The 26,277-nt window shown below is 34.4% G+C and overlaps 2 protein-coding genes across 5 annotated transcripts in view; one reads left to right on the top strand and one right to left on the bottom strand.

Annotated features, from left to right (window-relative positions):
- Dlg1 (discs large 1) overlaps window positions 1-26,277 on the top strand; it is a 502,336-nt gene that overhangs the window by 27,814 nt on the left and 448,245 nt on the right. The window lies entirely within an intron of this gene.
- On the bottom strand, window positions 18,051-21,853 carry LOC138937625 (facilitated trehalose transporter Tret1). The gene is made up of 6 exons (XM_070304074.1): window positions 21,802-21,853; window positions 21,333-21,623; window positions 20,815-21,073; window positions 19,072-19,354; window positions 18,323-18,769; window positions 18,051-18,140 (listed from the first exon to the last, which is right to left on the bottom strand). Exons 1-6 carry the CDS (start codon window positions 21,851-21,853, stop codon window positions 18,051-18,053), a joined length of 1,422 nt encoding a protein of 473 aa, XP_070160175.1.

Raw genomic sequence — 26,277 nt, 5'->3', positions numbered from 1 at the left:
GGAAAATTCGAAAGATTTTCTAAGGCAGTAATAAGATACGAACATGCCGCTCTGTTATAATCTCGCTTAGATAATATTGGCATCTTTGTTCATATTATTCAATTATAGTTGTGACGAACATCGTGGAGAATTCATGGCGAAACGCGATAATAATATTGCTTTAAAACAAGTTCCCCGTGTAATCGAATGTGAGAATGCAGAGAAGTTGCCAAGATTGGCGTTCTTGGTCGTGTATGCTTTCCGTAATATGTAGTTTCTTACCAGAAAATAGGCCATTTCGCGGTGATAGTTACGAGAAAGTAAAGTGCTTGCGAGAAAACCCGTTCCCTAACGCTTTCAAGGAACGAAGACCGGATTATTCTTTTGCTGCTTTTCGATTACTACACTATTTTCTTATTGAAGATACTCCACGTCGATATAAAATTTTCTGATGATTATTAAACATTAATATTGATATTTGATAATCACGGTACTAATTAACGTTTTATGATTTTTATTAAAATAATATGTCAAAATTTATTGAATAATTAATTGTAAGAAAAAATAATGGCATATCAACGGGATAAGAATTGCTTGTACATTTGGCATTCGTCGTGGTTTACTACTCGCGGAAACGAAAAGTTACGATCTTCCATCAAATTTTTGTTAAATCCCGTATTCGATTAATATGAGAATTTATACGAGTCGACTAGTCGTGTTCTGCGCCAAGATCGTCGAAGGAGTTGCGAAAGAGTACCACGTGTTTGTCGCTTGATGATTCGCGACTGCTCTTGGCAACCGCTGATAGCTGCTCGTAAATATTTTCTGTCAGTGAACAATTCGCGATTAACGAGCGTGACTTAGTCTACGTATTGCCAAGTGTCGAAAGACGTCGCCACCACGATCGTTTCGAGAGCAGTTTTTATCTTGGTGATAAAAATACGTTACGATTGCCGATTATTTCTCGAAGAATATATATCATCTCATCTATGATACATTTTGTATTCTGATTCGGTGAATAATGGAACAATAATATTCGACTTCTCGACAAATACCACAAACATGCATGAAGCGCGTATCATGCATATCCGTATCTTGACAAATGTTATATATTTTAATGTTACGCTATCAAGAATTTACAAGAGTCCATTCTACCGCCCAACCCAACTCTCTAGCTTCAGCGCGATCCTTCAGGGTCGCTCTCGACTATCTCGTTTCGAGCGATTCACCTACGTACCACGACGTATCCGCCCATACCTGCGCTCGTTTCTCTCTTGTGCGTTCATCTTCTTCTTCCTGCCGGCTCGTCTCGAGGGCGGATCGATCCGATAGGACCCGGCTTTGCAGCGACGGAGGGCTTCGGACTCCGGCTCTCGAGGATTTCATTGAAGGATTTCCAAAGGAGTTCCTGGACCGCTAGACGCCGCCCGGAACGACGTGGTAACGAAGAGGCAGCAGCTCGTGGGATTCGAGGGCGACGATCCGAAAGAAGAAGATCGAAAGACGAAGAAAACGAATCTTCGTGTCTCTCGGAGGGAAAAAGATATTTATTGGGCCGTTGGTGGTCTGGAGGAGAGAGAAACGGCGAGGAAGTAGCAGGAAATGAAGATCTGCCTGGAAGGTACGCTGGCGAATCGCTGGAGATGTCGAAAGATGAAGAGGCTACGGAGCCCTATGGAGAAGGATGTAGATGGGTGTAGAGAGATAACTGCGCTCGGTACTTGGTACGCGAAAAATATGACGGCAACGATGCCCCGCGGTAACGGTAGCACGAATTTCTTGTCGCTTTTCAGAGATTTTCCAAGCTAAGATGCATGCAGCGCGCGCGTGTCTAAATGAGAATTCTTAACATGTTTGAAGTAAGTCTTGAAAAGATCTTAATTGTGCAAATTGTCTGAACATTAGGACGTTAACCGAAGATTATATATAGCAAATAGCTTATACATATAATGAAACGAGATTTATATTTTTGCTTCGCTTTAACAAATATCACAGAATGCAATAAATCCGAAAATAAAGTAAAAATATATCAGAAAATGGATATGCCCTTTTTGAAAAAAAAATGAGAATAAATGATGTTTTGGAAGATTGAAAATACGGGGAAGTGAAAGAATCAAAGTCGCAAAGAGAAAGCAAGAACGTGAAAAATCAGACGACAAGCCTATTGCTTAGCAATGTTTGATAATCATTGTGACATTATGACGAGCTATATTTTTACCGTATCCTGAAAAAGTTACATCGATTTTATATTACATCAACACATGTTTGTAATTCTTGATTAAAGGCCGCGTACATATCGTGCACATATGTATAAAATTGGAAGTTATTATTAAAGGGAACAATTTTGTGTGGACAATTTCCAACATCGTTTGATTCCTATCGTCAGATAATTTTAGGTATCGCTGGCGAGTCGCCTCATTTTCATCGCGTACATACATCCATCACGTATGTGTTAAAATTACAACTGCATAACGTCGTACACGTGACAATGCGACATTTTAAAAATCTTAGCCAGATTCGCGTTCACTCTAGATTTGTTATCCAAACATATTCTAATCTTTCGTAAAAGATTTCCGAAATATTCCCCAAAATAATCTAAAAATATTGTATTTTTTGTTAATACATTTTATTGAGTAAGAGTCGATATTGCGTTATGTCAGCAAAAGAAATTATTGATAATTTTTACATAAAATTTGATAGATTGTAGATTGTAAATAAATATACGCAAATATGCAATCGTATTTATTAAGCTTGTAGATTATTAGAGAAAAGAATATAAAACAAGAAATAGAATATTACTGGGCGCGTTTTGACGAAACCTTGCTGATTACGTTTGCCAAACATAATTATTTCGGTAGCAGGATTTATCCGAGCGATGAGATACGGATCCTTGGATCGTATGAAAAAGGTCTGAGTACTTTGGCCGACTCGAAACTTTACAATTTTGACGTATCTCCGGGGATAGAAAATGTCTCCCGGTAGTCGCACGTGTGCGGCGAAACTCGAAAATGCTCAGAAGCATTGTGTTGGAAATATTTCGCGTGCTTTCAGAAAGCTTTCGAACATATTTAATCATTTATAACATGTTTTTATCGTTTTCGCCGCATTCATATGTGTGATTGGGAATAATATTTTTTAATTAGATAATATTGCATGTGAATCGCATCGTAATATATTCAATTTGTTATTATCTGGACGGATTATAAATTTATGAATTACAAAATTAAAAATTATATATATTTTTTGTAGCATTTTAATTTGAGATAAATAATTTTCTTTATCTTCACTTCTCTACCACGTGACCCTCTTTCTCTCTTCCTAACCTTACTCTGCTCTGCTCTATCTTTTCCGCCTCCTTGCTTCTATCACCTTCTCCCGTACCTCCACCCTTACTTCTCCACTTTCCCCTCACCTCACTCCTCACTAGCACACCTCTCACTCTCTCACTCACTTCTCTATCTCCTCACTTTCTCCACCTTTCGCACTGCACACTTTCTACAATACTCTTTCTCACTAGGGTAAGGAGTATAGGTTAGGATTGCGAGATAGATTAAGAGTTTAGTTTTAAGAAAAAGATGTATCGCGTTGCCTTTATTTGTATGTTGTGTATGATGGTTGTTTTGTAACCCCAAGGGGATCAATAAAGATTTATTATTATAATTTTCTTTATCGTCTCGTACATCAAAACGTATGGATTGGAGTAATACGTTAAATTATTTATCTGACAATGAAGTTAAATTAGCATTGAACATAATATTGCGTAAAAGTTTTAATTATGTGAATACGATCGTACGCAATACAATCTTAAACGAGTGTAATGCGCATGGAAGCTTTTCAACGTTTTTCGAAATATTAACTCTGTTTGTGGAAATTTTTATCTCGCGATGAATCGACAACAGTTGAACGGATCCGGGAGGCCGAATGCAGCACGAAATTCGCCAGAATTAAAGTTAAAATGTATTCGAATTTTGTTATTCAATGGTTATTCGACCACGTTAATTGCCGCGACGTATCATTCACTATACGAACAATCGAACGCCGTACTCGGACGATAACTGGTGCGTTAACAGATTTGCGCAATAAATAGTGATGGCGTCGCTATGGCGATTGGGTGATGGCAAGCGTCTCGTGAAATATGTAAAAATAATATGATGGAATATACGATGTGATTTTTTTCCGCAGTCGGCATATATTTCTCTTTCGAGCTTTTCTTTTTTATTTACATTAATCAATAGTAATTATAAGAATATATCTATTCGTTTTGATTAACTTTTTTTTAAAAACTTTTTCAATATTTTCCTAAAATTTTAATTCAGAAGGATACGAATATTAAGTTAAATTAAATTAATAAGGCTCTCAAATGAAAGTCGCAAGTTTAAAAATTCGCGAATGATAGTGAGAATATTACTGGCCTTTATCGAAAAATTCGATTAAATCGATACAACATATAGCGAGAGACACAGCTGTTGAACTTTTCCTTATGTACATTATTTTGTACATGTAAAACTCGCACATAATAATCTCCGAGTTCTCTCACGTACCTCTAGCACAGTTCTCGCAGAGAGATTCTAAGATGTCGAGGCGTCCAAGCGTAACATTTTATTCATCAGATCCAATCTCCAAAGCGCGAACTCCTTTCTTCGCGAAAACAGTAGATGCTCTTTAGCGCCTCCTAAAGCGCCAGTATTCTTGAAACTCAATAGTCTCTTAATGCGCGCATAGGGCTTGTCGAACGGCGTGAAACCTTCATCACTCGAGCACGTAATAATAATAACGTCGAGCACTCGAATCTCATCAGACATTTCACGTAACAGAAGTTCGTCAGAAGCTTCATCTGATCCATCTCGCATCTTTTATCAACACATTTTAAATATTAGATGTACAACTTTGCTTCCGCCGTTTTTTTTTCGAAATTCGAGGCTTTATTGTTCTGAATCATTCCCACGTCTTTGAGGCGTTTTGAAATTGCTTGTTAAGTCACTCCCAATGATCGTGCCAATTCTTTTTGACTTTGACTCGAGTCTTTATTGAGTAACGCCTCCAATTCTGCATCTTCGAAAACCTTCTCTCTTCCACCGCTATGCCGGTCTTCGACGTGAAAATCACCGTTCTTGAAGCGTTGAAACCACTCACGACACGTTCTTTCACTAATAGCGGCTTCACCATAAGTATTTGAGAGCATTCGATGAGCCTCAGCCGCAGATTTCTTCATATTGAAGCAGAAAGTTAAAACCTCCCGCAAATGACGAGAATTTGACTCGTAAACTGACATTTTCAATCGAGAATAACTTTATGATGCAGACACAAATCGACTAATGTTTCTATAGGGTTATGTTGACAGATGCCCAAGTTTATCGCACGACGTCTATGATCTATTTATTTCGACCACTACTTACCGCTAAAGCCATCTATAGGAAAACGGCGGAAGCAAAGTTGTACACCTAATATATTTCGGTAAGAAACAAAATTGAATGGCGTACCTCTCAGCGCGCGTTCTAGACATATCGACAATATCTCGAAAAATATATAATTTAAGCATTTTTTTCTCGAGTGATACCCATTTTTGCGAATTAAAGCTGCCATCTATAAATATATCTATATGATGTTCCTACTTTATCCGGATAGAACTGAATGTACAGATCGTACGTGCCATAGACATTCATACGTCAATAAACATTGTTCGTTGGCTTTTTAGTTTTACGGCTGCTGAGCGATTCCGGCCAATAACTTGACTTTAGGAGAAAGAAAAAGCTCGTATGGGCGCGACAACGTTGCAATAATTTCTTCGCGTTCCCTGGATAAAGCGAGCGATATAATTCGCGCGGCCGCGGGCGTAACTGCGGATTCGCTTTATCGCGCCTAGCTAAATCCTCTCTTGGGAAGATTCGGCGAGATTTCTGCAAGGAGATAGTTTGGCGAGGCGAATCCACGGAACGGAGAAACCGCGGAATAAACTGGAATAAACCAGTCACATTTTTCACAGAGCTCTTTCGTTTCTTCTTCTCAGTTTCATCTCATTTATGGCACTTATCCGTCCTTTTATTCACTGTCATTGTACTCCGAATTTGATCCCTTAATCGATTTAGCAAGATTAGACTCGCGCTGCACGCAATATTGCACGCGCTTGGAAGTCAACACGCATGAATGTAGATTAATTCTTTGTATGTATCATATATTTTTTGAAAATCCAATTTTTTGCATATTCTTCTATTATAACAGCTTTTTCTTTTCCTTTTTCGATAGTAAAATTTATATTATTTTATAGTTAATTATAATTATTATAATTTTTAATAATTACTATAATAATTATAATTACTATAATTATTATCATTATTATTATAATTATCATTTTATAATATATAAATTATTTACTTTGTAAAAGAAATCTAATTTTCTTGACAAAATGTATATATATATATATATGGGAAATTGAAAGTTGAAATGCAATACCTTGGTAAAGTCTTTTATAAAAGAAACTTTTTTAAGAGCAAAGTTAGATCACAAGTAATAGATTAAGGTGAGTTTCAAAGTGTTAAGGGATCTTTAAGTATAGTCGCTGTGAAGCATTGGAACTTATTGTGAGAGGCTAAACATTTTTATTTCTTCATTTTCATTAGTAGAAAGATGTTTTTCTTTACGAAAATCACATATGATAGCATATTCACGTACTATAATATCTTCATCTTTGTTATATAGTTTAAAAAATTTTTTTATGAGCATGGTCGAGTATCGACTTATTAATCGTTTATTTTATTATGCGGAATTTATATCTTTTTTCTTTTCATAGTTACAAAATATATACTTACATATTCTCTTACAGCCAATGTCATATTGTATATATACCATAGCCAATATCATATCACTATCATCACACAAAAAAATCAATATCACCAGCTGTAAGTACATTACTTTTCAAATATTTACGTGCGGTAACGTATGGAGGGCCATATTTGCTCTTATGCTGTGCTTTCCTTTGAATCCCAAAATCGGAAGTGGGGGCGTTTCTCGCGTCGGACGGAGTAAACTGTAGCCTCAAGGGTTCCGTGATTTGATGCTCGGTGCTCGGCTGGGAAAGTTATACGTGAGTCCGCAACACGTGCGGATGCATATAAAATATTTTGAACATACAGGGTGGTCCTCGTAACGGTCCCCACGATTTTTAAGGCACTTACAATAATCTGACATAAAAAAGTTTCAAACAAAAGTCGTGTGGCTTCAAGGGGGCCATAAGATGGTGACAATGATTTGACCTTGGAAAATTATTTGAAGGTCATGTGAAGGTCAACTTTAAAATCTTAAATGGAAACCCCCATTTTTTATTCAGTATTCTTGTAGCTGACATCGAGAGCTTTCCAGAACACTATAACAAAGTATTTTTTATTAAGTACTTTTTGAGTTATTTTATATTTTACTCTGACATATTTTGATATAAAAAATAAAATATTTCGTAAAATATTCAGTTTTCGATAATTTTACCGTAATACTTCTATGTACAGAATAATAAGACAAATTAATTAGTGCCAAAAAAAAACACAAATAATTGTTTAAAAAAATACATTGTAAATAATTTTCTTAAAAACAATTTTTTTTTTATACTAATTGATTTGTCTCATTATTCTATATATAGAAGTATTACAGTAAGATTATCAAAAACTAAATATTTTACGAGATATTTAATTTTTTATATCAAAATATGTCAGATTAAAATATAAAATAACTCAAAAAGTACTTAATAAAAAAATACTTTGTTATAGTGTTTTGGAAAGCTCTCGATGTCAGCTACAAGAATACTAAATAAAAATGGGGGTTTCCATTTAAGATTTTAAAGTTGACCATCACATAACCTTCAAATGATTTTCCAAGGTCAAATCATTGTCACCATCTTATGGCCCCCTTGAAGCCACATGACTTTTGTTTGAAACTTTTTTATGTCAGATTATTGTAAGTGCCTTAAAAATCGTGGCGACCGTTACGAGGACCACCCTGTATATAGCATATCAAACTCGTTGGCATTCTTTTTCTTTCTGTGTTTTTATTATTTTCATATTTTATTACTTTTGCGAGCATCCTGTGTATAATCTGTAAATCTGCTTTTTCCTTATTTTTTATTTATTCATATTTTATTTAATGTAAATTACTCGAATCTGTTATGTAAATCGCGGATTATTATTCCGCAATGTATTTTCTCATGCAAGATTAATCACTCTAATCATCAATAATTAAAACTCAGTATACGCAATGCGTAATGAAAATATTAAAAGGTTTGAAAAGAGCGAACTTCCAAAAAATATAGTGCTACATACAATATTCTATATTCTGCGTTATTTATTCTGTATTATATACGTTTGATGCGCACTTTGTTTGCTTTTTAAAAAATATTTTTCACGCCATGTTTTTATATTTATTAAACATAAATGAGTGAAAACATTTGTCAATCCGCAACAGCAAATTAAAATTAAAATCAAACAACTGCATCTTAAGCTATATAGGGTGCAGCGCGGGAACTTCCTTATTTTAAAAAATCATAAAACAAAAAGTATTAGTGATATCATTTCAATTCTTTTTTTTTTACATAGAGGTACATTTAAAGTTTTTTTTTTAATTACTTCTTGAAAATGACATCTTGAAGGTGGCCTCCGTTCTGGTCAATACATTGGGAGAGTCGAAATCGGAAGTTTTGGTCCACTTTGTCTAGCATGTCTGCGTCGATGTTGGCAATAGCAGCACAAATATTGTTCTTCAGCTCATCCAGGGTTTTTGGACGATTGGACTTCCCCGAACGTCTTATCTCTTTGAGGGGTGATCTTGAGTGGTCAGCACGCTCGCCGGATTTAGCACCCTGTGATTATTTTTTATGGGGATATTTTAAATCCTTGGTGTATACCAATCGTCCAGAAACCCTGGATGAGCTGAAGAACAATATTCGTGCTGCTATTGCCAACATCGACGCAGACATGCTGGACAAAGTGGACCAAAACTTCCGATTTCAACTCTCCCAATGTATTGACCAGAACGGAGGCCACCTTCAAGATGTCATTTTCAAGAAGTAATTAAAAAAAAACTTTAAATGTACCTTTATGTAAAAAAAAAAGAATTAAAATGATATCTCTAATACCTTTTGTTTTATGATTTTTTTAAATAAGGAAGTTCCCGCGCCGCACCCTGTATTATCTTCGATATTCTTTTATCAGTCTCAAATTTGTATATCTCTGCTCTAAGGTGCAACGTTGATTATTTAATTTCCTTCGAGATTATTAAAATATTGGGAATAAGCGCGTCTTCTCAAAGATGTTACGTCGCAATGAAATTACCTTGTGTTAACCAAGTGCTCGAGAGTCTAGTGGTAAGCAAAGCTCTCGAGAGACAAGTGGCGAACCTTGGCCGTCTTCTTAGACTCCATCTGTGCGGCAACACGGTTGCTGCTGCGGACTCAAAGCTCGCGGGAGCGAAGCTCTCTTCCTGCTCTCCCTCCTTCATTCATCCCCTACTACAACGTAGTAACTCATTTCCTAGTTGCTCGAAACGATTAAACGCTCTTCGGTGAGTAATGACTGTAATAACATGTACATAATACATGTCTCTTTAATAATATTTTAATATCTTCTTGATTTATACAATTTTCCGAAATAATCGATTCTTTCCTCACATTTCTAGCTGAAACTCGAAACATTATTAGCTTACAGTATATACTTTAATAGATATGAAAGATTAGGTACCTACATAAAAGTGCGATTTAATAACGTTTATCGTGTCTGTTGACGGATACAAACTGCTTTTTTATTCCAATTCTGCATTTATTCCCACGATTCGTTATTATTCGTCGCGGACTTATCTTGGCCTAGATAACGAATTTTTGCTCGATTGTATTTATTATTTCGATTAAAAGTTATTTCCATATTTTCGCGAGAGAATCTTCTTGAGAGATCGTGTAATCTCAAGAGTATTCGACTTCGACGCTCTCTCGTGGGAGTACTATTTCATCTCGCCGCGATATGCATCGACGATTCGCGCGTACGCAGGGAAAGTGAAGAGATAAAGAAAAGAAGAAAAGTCGTGTAGCGTGACTAAAGGGATATTCCCGTTGGTATCGTAACCCGCCCTTTGCCTTCCTTCCGTCAGGAAGGAAAATCGCATATGGAGGATACAGGGTCCACGGAATCGGCATGTTGAGACGACGATGACTCTCGCTTCTCTAGCCTGTGCATTCTCGATTCTTTCTATTTGCGAATCTTTGCCAACATCGGCGGAAGACTTATCCTCTTCTCTTGCGCGAGCAACGGCGATGTACTTTTCGACACTGCGATCTATTTCGAAACTTGTCGTTGCATTGTACAAATTTAATCCGGATTTCATTTTCGCCACCGTATTATCGCAACAAAGTTATATAGGACGGGCGAAGAAAGAGTTATATTGTTGTACTTAAGATTTGAGTAAGTTAGGAAGAAAATTCGATATTTTTTAATGTACAGTCTATAAGATATAATTTATAGACGGTGAACAAAAAACATACACACTTCGTATCTAAAAAGAGACTTTTAAGAATAAAATTGGAGATTTTTAAAAATCTTTGGAAATTTTGACGAAACTTTCTAACATTTTTTCTGTAATTCTAATTCTTTTTATAACGCGAAGAAAAACAAGTATAGATCGCAGAAATAGCAGCTTTGATTATGTTTGCATCGAAAGTATAATCTTGAAAAAATAATGATGCGTTAAAAATTGTATAAAAAATTTTTTAGATATATTTTTAAACTTTCTTAACGATTTCTGCACATGTCGACAAATACCATACATTGCACACGATTGCTACTGCTATTTAAGCAATTAATTTTCACTTATAATTACTGGATAGAGAAGGAACAAAATGAAAATATTAGTTAATGGATAATACAAGTTAATAAAGATTCTCATGTTATTTTTCGAAAACTACAATTGCGGATCACCGACCTTGACTGCTGACGATCGAAGTCATTAAAACGCTCAGAGCCGAAACATTAATTGGGTTAATCACGATTGTTCATTAGTTCGGTCAATCACCGTAAGTTCCGATGGCTGATATTAATTGGGCTAATTACCTGTGCGCATTGACTGTAAATTAAGATGGATCGCGTTCTACGAGTTTCCTTCGTATGTTAGGGATGCATAATTGGTGGAGATGATCCGTTAAATAGATAAATCTTTTAAACATTTAATAAGTACACATACATGGATTATTGTAAACAAAAATTATTTGATACACATAATCGCACGTGATAAAAAAATTATCTTTGAAACTATATATTATTGTAACTTTTAGTATATTTTATCTTTTTTTTTTTAAAATCAATTAATAATACACAAATATAGCTGAAATTTTAGTATATAAACTGTAGGAGTTTTTAAATATTATTTTATAAAAGAATCAAGTTTTTCATCAAATGCTTTTTTTTAAGAACTTGACTAGTCTTGTATCTGTAAAATAAAAGTTGTTTCCAAAATACGAAGTTTTTTGAAAAGAGGACAAGGCTACTCGCGATATGCATTGACCGCAATATAAATAATGACATATTTGGCTTACCGAGAAGAATGGTACGAAAGAGATTGGCGGGAATGGAAAAAATATAGAGCGTACGCGGAACAAATTGAGCAAAAGTGCAGTAGAAATGGATCAGAAAGGTATATTGGTACGAGAGTACGGTCGGGCCGACTATCAGTCCCACGCGAATCCTCTCTTCCGTTCGTTTCCTACAGCCTCATTTCCCTTGTGTAAATATTCATGTATTAGTCAGTGCATATATACAATCGTCCTCTTTTATCTTCTTTTTCTTATTTTCCTGTAAAGTGCTCATTTGTATTGACTATATCGTTACCTATATCGATGATTGAAAATGTATCATCGATCACCGTAGATATAATCTGCTGAAATCAATTCATATTTTAATTTAATTTATTCAATGTTGTGATAAATTTTATTTAATTTAATGCTATTCTCTTATTAAATCTACTAGTGAAAGCGTTTGCTTCTAGAGAACATTTTTTTGTTTCATTCAGTAGGGGAAAGAGAGGAAGTAAAAGATCTTTTTATTTTTTATTGAAAATTTTAAGACGGAGATTCTCATGTTTTCGATCGTATTAATTTTAATTAAAAATATATAAAAATACAGCTTTTAATATAATCATGAAGTTTAAAAAGAAAGAGGCGATGAAATCGACGAATTTTTCATTGAATGTGAAATCATTCATCTAATTTTAATTGTATCAAATTATTATTGAAAGCGACACATGTACATAGTTATACAGGTTGGCTATTGATTGTAAAAGTGATGTTCGTAACCACGTAATACAATGCACGGCTAGCCACGAAAACCATCGATCCGTTCGAAACAGATCAAACTGCTTTTCATGATTTGTTGAGAATTGTACCATAAAAATGGTGGATCGACGACCTTTCTTCATCAGAGTCTTTATCACTCCCTCTTCCCTTCTTGTGCTTTTGTTCCTGTTCCATTGACTGCGATTGCAATTTGGCAGTCAACCAAAATTGTTTCCCCCCCCTCCCCCCCCCCAAAAAAAAACTTCAGTAATCTGTATCTTAGTCGCACACAATAATATTTTTTTTATCGCGTGGAAGTTCTTTCGCAATGGAAATTATCCTTTCTATGATTGATTTGCATAATTGATAAATGAATGATACGGATAAATTTGCGGTATGGTGCCTTACGGTCAAGTGATTGTTAAAAACTGTCGTTTTATTTCGAGATAATATTATACATAGTAATTTAATATATAACGTCGCTTTTACTAACAATCAGGTTATTTGCTGTTTTTTACAAATTTCCAGAATTAATGCGCGACTCTTCGTGTTGCACTGATATCAAATCGCTTCAACAATCAAACGTGTTGTTACTTCTATTCTGGCAATTTGATGTCGGTTCTATGATTCTCTATAATCATGACATGCACTAAGCGTGAGACAAAATTTTGCGTTAACTTTTAGCAAAAATAATATGAAACTTTAGTTGTATTGCTGTGTATATATACAGGGTGTCCCATTTTAAAGGACTCACTCAAATATCTCAGAAACACTGCGTTAAATCGAAAAATGTTTCAAACAAAAGTTGTGTGGCTTCAAGGGGGCCATAAGACGGTGACAATGATTTGACCTTGGAAAATCATTTGAAGGTCATGTGAAGGTCAACTTTAAAATCTTAAATGGAAATCCCCATTTTTTATTCAGTATTCTTGTAGCTGACATCGAAAGATTTCCAAAACACTATAACAAAGTATTTTTTTATTAAGTACTTTTTGAGTTATTTTATAATCTGACATATTTTGATATAAAAAATAAAATATTTCGTAAAATATTCAGTTTTCGATAATTTCACCGTAATACTTCTATGTACAGAATAATAAGACAAATTAATTAGTGCCAAAAAAACAAATAATTGTTTAAAAAAATGAATTGTAAATAATTTTCTTAAAAACAATTTTTTTTTATATACTAATCGATTTGTCTCATTATTCTGTACATAGAAGTATTACAGTAAGATTATCAAAAACTAAATATTTTACGAGATATTTAATTTTTTATATCAAAATATGTCAGATTAAAATATAAAATAACTCAAAAAGTACTTAATGAAAAAATACTTTATTATAATGTTTTGGAAAGCTCTCGATGTCAGCTACAAGAATACTAAATAAAAAATGGGGATTTTCATTTAAGATTTTAAAGTTGACTTTCACATGACCTTCAAATGATTTTCCAAGGTCAAATCATTATCACCATCTTATGGCCCCCTTGAAGCCACACAACTTTTGTTTGAAACATTTTTCAATTTAACGCAGTGTTTCTGAGATATTTGGATGGGTCCTTTAAAATGGGACGCCCTGTATATATATATATATATATATATATATATATATATATGTAAATTGAAACTTTGACAAATGATTGACACAAACATTCGTAAACAGATGGTATTATTGCGATAGTATATTATGCATAAAAACGAAAGACTGAGTTATGATTTTTGATAAGAAATGAATATAATGATAATTGATATTTATAATAATTAAATTTAATAATTTCATAAAAATGGCACCCACACGCAAGAGAGAGCTCAGCTGTTATGATTTTTTATTATAGAAAATATTACATAAATTTTTTTTTGTTACGATTTTAGAAGGTTATAAACTTTGTTTGGCCCGAGACAGCCCATTTTGCTAATTTCTACAAAAACTATCATTGCGTGTAAAACGGGAGAAAACCATCTTCCCCCCGTGTCGGTATTTAAATCGATAAAATTACGGTGACTTTTTTTGCTTGTGTCAGAACGAGCATCGCATGCGAATTCTTATGGCCGATCAAGCGATTCGTGTAATGAAAACGACAAAGAGAGATGTTCTGACAGCGAATGGAAAGACAATTCTTTCTCTCTTAGGTTTTGTTGAATTTTAAAATTCCGAGGGGAGAGCGGCGAATGGAGAAACTTGGAGAAAATGCGGGAGATCGTTGGCGACAGGTAATTGCATTGCAAAATTGCATACAAAGATTCCGAGCTTGATTCGTGGCTGCTTCCCTAAGAATTCTCGTTATTGCCTACCTGTTCATTTGCAGCTCAAGTACGGGCTATTCTTAGGAGAACGAAAATATTCTCCTTTCGCGTGAAGAATAACTCCCGTGTGAATTAAGCGAGAACGCGAGTGACAGATTTAGGTGAACGAAATGAATGTCTTCGTTTTAGCGATATACGATGAGGGTAAATCCTTCTTTTCATTTATATCGAGTGATTATACGGTAATCAGAATGAATCGACGTGGATGATTTATTCATGAAATAAGGATTTCTGAGAGCGTCGTTACTTTATATATATATATATATAAAATATTTTGCATATATTATTTTATATAAAATATTGGATGATTGCTTAAGTTTGTGCCCGATTTAAATATAAACTTCAATAGATTATATTTTAGAGATAACACTTTTATTAATCAATTATATAGTCTCCATTCTTTTCTACAATGGTTTTCCAACGATCTATAAGCTTGTCGATTCCATTTTTGAAGAAAGAATTTGGTTTTTCTTGAAAAAAGTTTGTAAGGTGGTTTTCGACAGAATTCCTCGGAATTGAGATTCTTGCCATTTAAACTATTCTGCAAAGACCGGAACAGATAAAAATCTGAAGGCGCAATATCTGGAGAATATGGCGGGTGCTGCAGAATTTCCCATTGCAACTCCTGCAGTTTTCCTGCAGCTTATTCCTTTCAGTCAGGAGATGCGGCACCCACGTATCAAGCTTGGAAATGTATCCAAACTTTTTTAAATGACGAAAAGCGGTTGAATTATCGATGTTCAGCCTCTCAGCAATATCCTCAGTTGTAATCCTTGGGTTTCTTTCCACTAAGGCATGCACAATGTCATCATCAATGCCAGAAGGCCGTCCAGAGCGGGGTTGATCCTCCATGTTGAAATCACTATTTCGAAATCTGCCAAACCACTTTTTGACTGTTCGGAGAGCAGGAGCGCGGTCCAAATAAACGCTTTGAATATTTTTTTGTGCAATCCCAACACTCACGCCTTTCCGAAATTCATATAGCATTACATACCGCAAATGCACCTTTCGTTCTCCATTTTTAATGATTTCTCTTATGCACAAATGGACATATCTGAACAATGTCTGACGCTAAATTGACGTAAGACAACGTCATCTATTCGGTGTAAGCAACAATTACCACACGAAAACAATAGAACTCCACCATGCAGTAACTTAATGCCATCTATGAAAATCGGGCACGAACTTATGCAATCATCCAATATATATATATTTTTTTAAAATAAAATAGGCATACAAGTATAAAAAAATAGACGTAGAAAAATTGAATTCAGTTTTTATGAGAGTTTTCTATATACGATACTCTAATTATATGTTTAATTATGTTTAATATCAATATGTCAGATATCGTGTTTAATTAAACGAGTTGGTTAAACTTGACAATAAACCATCGAATAATATTATATTATCAGGCATTATAATGTATCCATATTGGTAGTGTGGTTGTTGAAATGATTGCCGCAAAATATGAATATCTGGGAAGCGGTGAAGGATAATTGTCTCGGGGTTTACTTGCAGACAGGTCTAATGTGATTGGTAGTTCCGGAGCGGACGTAGGTTTCTCAGAGGACAATCGAGTTTGCGCTCCGCTGGCAATTACACTCTCTGCTCGTTACGCGGTTTGAACGCGGAACTTTCTCGCGGCGGCGAAAGACGTCGTGTCCCACACGCCCGATTGAGGTCATTTTCGTTGAGCTGAAAGTTGCAGTAATTGCTGGGTAAAGTAAGTTCCGCTGTTTGCTTGTTCATTGTTGTACGCCAGTCAATCAAACAATAACAAAGATTAAACAGTAGCGGCGCGTTCCATTTATACATTTGCTTTTAACTTCCCCAATGCAGCCAGGCATAATATAACGCTTTGAATTGCTCTATTAATAATAAAAAAAATACGTAATTGTATTATAAATAATTCTTATTTACGTTACTAAAATTCATCGAATACTCAGCCGCTTCGTAAATTATTGTGTACAATTTCACGAAATAACGCTCTTACGATGATATATATCTTTTTTACGAATACTAAACTGTAACGACCCTCGCGAAGTAAAGGGATAAAAAGTCGTAAAAGAAAACGGACAGATAAGAGATATAAAACGGCATCTTTTACTATCTAGTTACTATCTAATTTAAGTAGGACCAAGTGTGTCTTGCAGGAGAATTTCCGCCTGTTTTCAAATAAATCGCGTAATCTACTTAGAATTTTACGCGCGTACAACGTTATTTAAATAACATCGCGAATGCGCCCTCTTCTTTACTTATGCACGGACAATTCTTTTCATTACGCATTCCATTATGCGTATAGAGCATTACCCTTATTTCGCAAAGAAAAATTCTACTGATTACATGCGCGAAATGCAGCTTGTAGGCAAATAAAACACAAGCATTTTGAGTCAAGTAAATGTGCGTACGTTATCCTATATACTAATTTAATTGGTGCGTTACAGGACATTATACGTATATAACGTTTGTCTATGATGTGGTGGTTAGAGTTATTGATTTATACACCTCTTGCAACATAATCACATTTTACGATAATGAATTTAAAATTCTAATTGAGAGTACACGTCAGCGTACTAAGAGAGCATACTCGTGATGTTCGATCAAATATCATAGTAGAATCTATCATGTAAATGAAATACAAGCAAAAATGAAAATATACATGATAAATACGTATTTGATTTACCATATCAGTTCTTATAATTATTTTAGTCCTGTTGTTAATTATATTTTTGAAATGTCTTTTTTATACAATATATTAGGTGTACAACGTTGCTTCCGCCGTTTTCCTATAGATGGCTTTAGCGGTAAGTAGTGGTCGAAATAAATAGATCATAGACGTCATGCGATAAACTTGGGCATCTGTCAACATAACCCCATAGAAACATTAGTCGATTTGTGTCTGCATCATAAAGTTATTCTCGATTGAAAATGTCAGTTTACGAGCCAAATTCTCGTCATTTGCGGGAAGTTTTAATTTTCTGCTTCAATATGAAGAAATGTGCGGCTGAGGCTCATCGAATGCTCTCAAATACTTATGGTGAAGCCGCTATTAGTGAAAGAACGTGTCGTGAGTGGTTTCAACGCTTCAAGAACGGTGATTTTCACGTCGAAGACCGTCATAGCGGTGGAAGAGAGAAGGTTTTCGAAGATGCAGAATTGGAGGCATTACTTAATGAAGACTCGAATCAAAGTCAAAAAGAATTGGCACGATCATTGGGAGTGGACAATACTTTGAATCATAAATGTATAACCAGTTTTTTACAATAAAGCCTCGAATTTCGGGAAAAAAAAACGGCGGAAGCAAAGTTGTACACCTAATACTATGTTTCTTGCAATCATTTATGTAAATGTATGCTAGCAATATCTACAATATTAACACAGAAGCATACATACCAGCAATTGTATATGAAACACATCTTTTGTAATTGGATGATTACATTACTAGATATTATTTCTTGAATATTTCTAGAGTATTTAATTCGCTAAAGTATCTTCAGTTTCAACACGGTTCTCTCGTCGTGACCTTTCAGTAATATTTCCCGCGGCCATCATGTCTTGAATTTCCTGTTAACATCACCATTAATTAATGTTGCAATATCGAGTCCAGGATAAAATCTTCTCTGTTCCGTAACAAAATATAAATCACCGTAGTTAATCAATCATTACCAATATGTTTAAGTAAAATTACGCAAATAGAATTATGCAAATAGAATCAAGCTGAATGTGGTCGCACAAGATAAATTTACCTGCAATGTTTTTCCTTTCGTCTCTGGTACCAAAGTGAGCGAATACAGCAGACAAATTATGACGATCACAGTGTACATCCAGAAAACGTATTGTTCGCCTATGATATCTACTAGTGGTTGATAACTCTTGGTAGCGATAAACGCGAAAATAGCCGATGTGATACTGGCGATGAATCCAGCCACGCTTTTCAGATTTGATGGAAACAATTCGCTCAGCATCGTGCTCGGCACCGGCACGAGTCCGAAGCACAACGACATGAATATTAGCAGCGATAAGATGAGAAGCCACTCGAGATCACCGGGATCATAATCGCGACTCAGTAGAAGGAAGTGCAAACCTAGCGATAGCATGCCGACTATCACACCGGAAGATGAGATAGCTAGCAGGATTCTACGACCGTAACGATCGATGGCGTATACGCCGAACCAGCCGAAAATTATACCTGTCTCATAATTGGATAAAGTGAAAAGGTTTAACTTTTATTATTTTAAAACGGATAAAAATGGAGTTTAAAAGATTAGTGTACCCGTGTGATTAATATACGTGACAAGATTCAATTTATTTATTTCTTTATTTTTTTTATTTATTTATAAACGAGAAAAGGTCCCTTTAGTACAAAGAAAGAAAAATGTAATAACAATTTCAATATCAACAAAACGAAAACTCAGAATAGGATGCTGAGATAAAGATTAATATAGAGGAGAGATAATAATGATATTATTGATAACGAAATTAATCACATACCAACTGAATTAACGATCATTACTACGGACGAAGGCGCGATCGATGTGACCATCGCTTTTCTCACGATAATCTCCATATAAAATATAATAGTGTTTAGTCCACTGAGCTGCATAAACATGAACAGTAGTATTATTATCGTGAAAGCGTTGCGATTTTTTGGCATTTTTATTTGCTCCAATCGTTCCCTTATAGTCACCGCAGGCGTTGACTTCACGAAATGCTCTACGGCTTCCAATTCGCTTTTTACGTCGGATTCTCGAAAATACCATTGAATGGCTTTCTCCGCTCTGGAATTATATTAATTAGTAAAAAATAAAAAAACGTAATATTTTAATTTACATAATTATCACAAAAGTATTTTTCAAGAGCTACGTCTGTGTGGCGGAGTACTACGTATTTCACCATAAAGAGTACTACATAATGAATAGCCGCTGAACAGCTTACTTTTTTAAAGTTGATCGTTTGTCTTTTTGCTTCGACTCATTTTATTTTACTTAACTTTTAATAATCAACGCGATCGAGATGGAAGATCAAATATAATAAATTTTTTTATATGTATAAAAAGTAAAATAATCGAAATGCGAATATTAATCGGAATAGGAATATAGGTCAGAATAAAATATGAAATATTTCTCATAAAATATTCATGTGTATTTACCATCTAATCTTAATAGTATTATATATTGATTTTTTTTATCAATTTTTGAAAAATTATATAATTTTACTTAAAAAAAAACAAAAAAAAAAACGAGAAATTTAAGAGTTCAAAAATATATTAAGTAAAAAAAATAATTTATTTTAAAATTTACTTTTTCGAAACAAACTATTTTTTTATTTTTTTTATTTTTTCCTATCTTCGAAAACAATGAAAATATCCAAAATGAGCACAATATAAAGATTGCATTCTATATATAAATATAATTATATATTTACTCCGCTGTAGATTATTTGGCATATAGTTACGCAATTAATTTATGAATTAAATCAATCGATAATTTGTGCAATGACTGCACAATTACTGAACACGATATTATCATTACGGAAGATTTATCGAAACAAACTTATCACTCTAAATCGAAATGAACGCTTATCTTCTCTCTTTGCCAAGTCATATCAATCTTCCATTAAAGATACATACTATTATTACGTCGAAAGATACTCGTTATATATAGTCGCCAGATTAGTCATGATTCGTTAAATAACAAAGTTTGAATATAACTTTGAATAACATATTGGCGAAACAATTATACTAATTTTTTTTATATAATATTATATATATATATATGTATATACAGGATGGGTCACCTAATATTATCATCTTGATTTACGTCAATATTAATATTTGTAGAGATAAACGGATTAAAGTAAAGTTGCATGATTTCAAGGAGAACGTAAAATGGGTGAAAGACGCTTCAGAGATATGAAGATGACCTTTAACTTTTTAAATGGGAACATATATATATTGTTTTTATAGCAGGATTGTGATATACTTTTTTCTAAATACAACTATCTCAGATCTTAATGGTCAAGCTTAGTTTAGTTTTTTCAGCTTCTTTTTCTTTTCTTTTTTGTTTTTATTCATATTTATTCAAATTTTGATTGTTTGACCCATTTTATGTCTTTCTTAAAACCATGTAATCTTACTTTAATCCATTAATTTCTATAGATTTATTATTAATATCGACGTAAATCAAGATGATAATATCACAAATGACCCACGTATACATTTATATATAAATATATTTACTTTTCCATATCGTTGCGTCGCACGAAATAATGCGGCGATCGTGGAAGAAATACAAAGGTAATAACGTAGCATATCGTCAATATCAAGCTGATAATTCCGAAACACATCATAGACATATTGGGACCCATTATATTACCGAAGAGCGTGCCCAAAGGCATTCCGTTGATAATCACACTTACTAAGGCCCCGCGAATTGATGGCGCCGAAATTTCACCGACGTAAAGCGGATAGCAACTAAACACCATTCCCATTGATATACCTGATTAATGCGATTTAACTTTGGATAAAATTATATATAGGTTGAGATTATTTCCCTAAAAATATCATCATATGACGACAAGTTCAATGAGATCATGAAAAATTTACATAAAATTGAAAAAGATTATTTGAATATAGAATTTAAATACGGGAATAAAAAGCAATATACGATAATGCTCTGCGAACGATTATATCGACGAATCGATCTAATCTGTATATAAGCGCTCTTGGTAATTAATAGCTTTAATTAAAATTGCTACCTGAAAATATTCTGAAGATGTACAACCACGTGACAGAATTGGCGCAAATTATGCAAATCCATCCGAAGATCATTGGTAATCCGGTTAACAATACAGACATCTTGCAGCCAAGATATTCCACGAAGAGAGATCCAATGACGGCACCGAATAAACGTCCGAGTGGTAATAGAGAAGCTATCCACGACGCTTGATTATGCGTTACGGGAAACGGCGGATCCTCGCCGATTAATTGCGCTAAATAAGGCGATGTCCAACCAACTGCGAGACCAATACTGACGCATAACAGGCTCACTACGGCACAATATTTCGTTGCATATTACAGGTGGACATGAGTATATTCCGTTCAAATTTCGTCAGTTTGTCGTAAAATGTTTCGAATATTATCTTTTTTTTTTTAAGAGCGCAAATCTCCTGTTTTAAATTAAGAATTAAAATATGCATACATAAATCTCTCGAAAAATTAACTAACCTATTAGAGTAGCGAGCCATTGAGGCCACAATCGAAATAGAGCCTCGTACATTATTATTATTTTTATTCCACCTATTATAAGGGTATCTAAAGATGAGAAATGTAAATGCGGGAGATAAGAGGGAATCGTTATCGCGTTCCTGTTTTTGCAGTTATCCATATTCTTACAACGGTTATACGCATTGCACGTGAAGCGAAGAAATCATCGGACGCACGTGACATTTGTAGGATACGTCGAATACGTTTCAGAAATACATTTATGATATACTGAGAAGACTATGGTTATTTTCGATTAAACTGTCACTTCATTGAATTCGTCGGTACTCGTTTATTTTATATGGGCTGCAGCGTGAATATTTTTCATCTAGTTAGCGATGAAAATCACTTTTCAACGATGTCGATCTCGCGATGAGTTGATTGTGACATCTGTCGATAATACAAGTTTGATTCGGGAATATTCATTCTCGAATAGTCACACCGCTGGGTTTTACTATGATATGCGATAAACGTATTGCGAAATATGTAATAATAATATAATAGGACGTGATTATATATAATTATTTAAATTAGATACTTTGATTATCGATTATAGGTATAAGAATAAAAATTTCGACAATAGGTGAAAAGTTACATATACATAATTTATATTATTTCTCCTAGCAAATGTGTTCTTGGTATACAAACGACATCGCTTTGATTTTTTCTGATTCAGGAAAGCAGAGTGCTTGGTATTTAAAATTACATAGCTCGTTGTACATTTATTGCATAAAATTTTTCGGATTTGCACGCGCAAATTATGTATTAATATTTCATATTACATTAACTTTTTTATTTATCTACAATGTTTATATATTTATTATTGTACGATTATCATATGAATAGATATTATCTTTGTATGAATGTAATTTAAATCGCTTTAATTTTTCACGCAATGCATGATATATTTTACATATTATTATATTATATCTATATAAACACCGCATCACTTTTCAACAAGGAGCATGACGAATAAGTGTTTCTGAAATCTGATCGTAAAAAAATTACAATTTCGGTTTTGATAAAATACAAAGTTTTGAAACAAAATAATGGAAGTAACTTGAACGGAAAGAACACTAAAAAAATATTGATATTTTATCGGGTTGCAAAAAAAAAAAAAACATGTCAAGCATCATAACAATGCACTGCAATTTGGCTAACGGTATACAGAGTCTTGTTATAAGTATACACAATATTAATGTAACAAAAAAAAAAACGACATTTTAATTGCGCGTAGAGCAAATTATTAAATACACGTTTGTATAACATTTGGGAATAGACTTTGCCACAAAAATTGCTAGCATGTTTGCTTAATACAAATTGTAGAACTATAAATTATAATTTTAATTTCTACTGTCATTATGCAAACTAATTTTGCAAGATTGTCATCAAATAAGTTTCTTAGATAATCGCGTAATCTTATGATTTCACTTTTCAGTTCGCTTTACATGTAATAAAGTAATCGTCTATATTTAAACAAGAATAAATATAATACTTTTCATTGGAGAATATCGCATATGTACCTTATAATAGCGTGTAAGAATTTAATGCATATTTATATTTAAACTTTGTTTCACTCTTGTTTTTGTAGAATACAGTAAACTCTGTCAACATTTTTAACACGGCGTGCAATTATTTTTGTCAAATTTTATTAAATTCAAAAGATTTCTTTTCGTATCGCTCTTTTTTAATTCTTCAATATTCGCAATCGGTAACAATCAAATATAGGTAAATTCGTTAACGATGTTAACAGTGAAAAGATAGCTGCTTTCTATTTAATAATTGTATCGCTCGATAAAGCCATACTTATTCTTGTTAATGTACGCGTACCGTTGAAAAGAGCCAACGTGCTTCTGTAACGAACATTAAACGGATTTTATACCGTAACCGAGGATCGATTAATAGTTTAAGATCGAGAGCTTATGTTCAATGGTAAAAACCGGTAACCTAACCTAACGAGCTTGTTTTGAGCGATTTAACGGAGGTGAAAACTGTTGCACGACGCGATGTGAATTTTAGTTATATAGCCGGACGGCCGAGCAATGCTGCGAGCCATGGAAAGTCGAGCTAACTTAAATGGGACGAAATAAGGTTACGTCACACGAAGGGATCCGTTATCCTAGTCTTACGACTGGAGGATAATAGCTTTCGAAACGCAGTCTCGGCGAACTCCCGTTCTCGCCCCCGTAGTATAATACTTCGTTGTTCGTCGTCGTTGCGGCGCGTCGTCGCGGCTCCGCTTCATGCGGCGCAGAAGAGGATGAAGAGTGCGCTTCTCTATATATACACGGCATTATCTGTCCTCGACGAGTTTATGGTCCCCGACACTCCCACTTCCGCGTCTGCCTTATTCTACTTGCTTCGGGCCCTCCATTTTGACGTCGCTTCCCGTATTCCTCGTGCAGCCCGAAGGATGGCGATGATCGTTAACCGCCCAGGTTTACCCGGTGCTCTCGTGAAACGTCCATTATGCATGTTGCATTATGTAATTAAGGACTATAATACAATAAGTCGATTTTTATTACGTTGCTATCGCGATGCCTGCTTTCTTTGCGCCGTCGTATTTTTGCAATCTCGAGTTTCGATCCACCCACGGTTAACGATTTATCGTTATGTTGAATAAATATTCGTATATAATAATCTTTATTTAACTTCAGCTTAACGCCAAGAAGTGGACTTGGTTTACACAATACCTATAACTCACATACCTTTCTCATTCTCTCATACATATCCTTATAACTACCTTATATTCCTATTTTTTCTTATAACTTCCTCCTTCTCCTTCCAAATTTTCCTTAATAACCTTCCTCTCGCATCATCTTACACATCGTTCCACAATTTTTCCTCTACTTCATTCTCATCCTTACCTATTTCTATAAAACTATAAACCAACTTTTAGTTACATCACAGTCTTTAAAATAATGACTTATACAATCTTCGCCTATACCGCAAAATACACAGGCATACGCTTCCTCCTTTAACCAATATTTATTTCTATCCTCCATGTTTCCGCACCTTAACCTTAATAAAGCTCTTACGCTGTCGCCTAAATTTTCTATATCCACATTTCCTTCCCTTAAATACATTGGCCCTTTCAACCTTATTTCCAAATCCTTGTATTTCTTATTATATCTAGCTTCCCTAATTTTATTATCCTCTAATTGTCTCTGCACTTCCCTGTCCCTATTTCTCAACTCCTCTCTAATATCAATTCCTTCCTCTCTTAAAATTTCTAATGCTTCGATACCCCATCCATTTCTATTATAATATTTTTCTCTCTCCCTACTATACATATCCCCACCCCCCTCTATTTATTTCTTTTTCCATCCAACACTTTTTTACCCATCTACTTTCTTCCATACCTCTTATCTTTTCCTCAAAAATATTCGTATATAATGACACGACACAATGTCATATATTCCATGCAATTAAATCGTAAGGTAAAATAATTTCCAATCCGATTATCTGCAATATTGATTTATAAGATAGAGAAATATCTCAGACACACGCTTATAATATTTCCTGTAAAAAGGGATGGATCAGAATTTGTTAAATATATTTCCTACGCAGATGAAGGCGGTATATGACTACGTGCTGATAAATTACATGGAATTTCCTGCGCAGAAGGAGCTTACAAAGTGAAGATTCGTGTTGCGCGCCAACAGGTCAGCCGGAAATGGCGATCATTTACTTTACAAGCTTAAATAATTATTAAAAGTGTACAAGTTTCTTGGCTTCTTATAACAACTGAAATAAATTAATTTTCTTACAACACATTGACATTTCTGCCAACATTGATATTATTTAAAGTAACTGTGTGCGTAAATGATTAATTTTGGAAACTTGGTTTTATAATTATTCTGAAAGTTTGCGTAAACTCGATATCCGATAGTTTGTAAACAAATACACGCGACGGTCTTATTTAACGTAACGTTTTAATCGATTTATACTTTAATCCGACTCGCTTCATTGGAAAGAGATACGATCAGACTTGAAAAATCTTGACAAAAATTTCATTCGTGTCCCACTTAACTAAAGGTATTCGATAATAAGCATATCCGACGAAATTCAATTATACGATTCTCGTGGGCAGGTAACGCAATTTGCACGTCATCAAGCCGCACATGGCGAAACTAGTTGGAAGATTTCCACCTTCCTTCTCTCCCCGTCTCCATATCGTCGGTATACAGGATCTAGCTATATCAAATATTGAAGTTTCTGGATTACACCGGACTACTCTCGAGGACGACATATAACCCGCGTCGATCTCGAACTAGGTATCTACGATTCGTCTGAACGACGGATGTAATTGCTTGTAATCTACCGCGATGCGGTCGTATTACGAAGTATCAGTATGATAGACGATTTGATGCGTATTCGCCAACATTATCGGCAAACGTTGTTCAAAAATAATTTACAAATTCGAACTGCGAATAAGAT

Source organism: Polyergus mexicanus, unplaced genomic scaffold, assembly GCF_030449975.1.
Source record: "Polyergus mexicanus isolate NDT 795.1 unplaced genomic scaffold, iyPolMexi1.0 SCAF_11, whole genome shotgun sequence".
Taxonomy (NCBI): Eukaryota; Metazoa; Arthropoda; class Insecta; order Hymenoptera; family Formicidae; genus Polyergus; species Polyergus mexicanus.
This window is presented reverse-complemented; position numbering and strand designations above follow the sequence as displayed.

What these genes read in the sequence shown, in the direction of transcription:
- LOC138937625 (XM_070304074.1), bottom strand. Translation starts at nt 21,853, where the DNA reads ATGTACGAGGCTCTATTTCGATTGTGGCCTCAATGGCTCGCTACTCTA. An exon ending in ATGGCTCGCTACTCTAATAG is followed by an intron (nt 21,624 to 21,801) that starts GTTAGTTAATTT and finishes ATTGTGCCGTAG; the next exon opens with TGAGCCTGTTATGCGTCAGT. An exon ending in CGAAAGGAAAAACATTGCAG is followed by an intron (nt 18,141 to 18,322) that starts GTAAATTTATCT and finishes TGATGTTAACAG; the next exon opens with GAAATTCAAGACATGATGGC.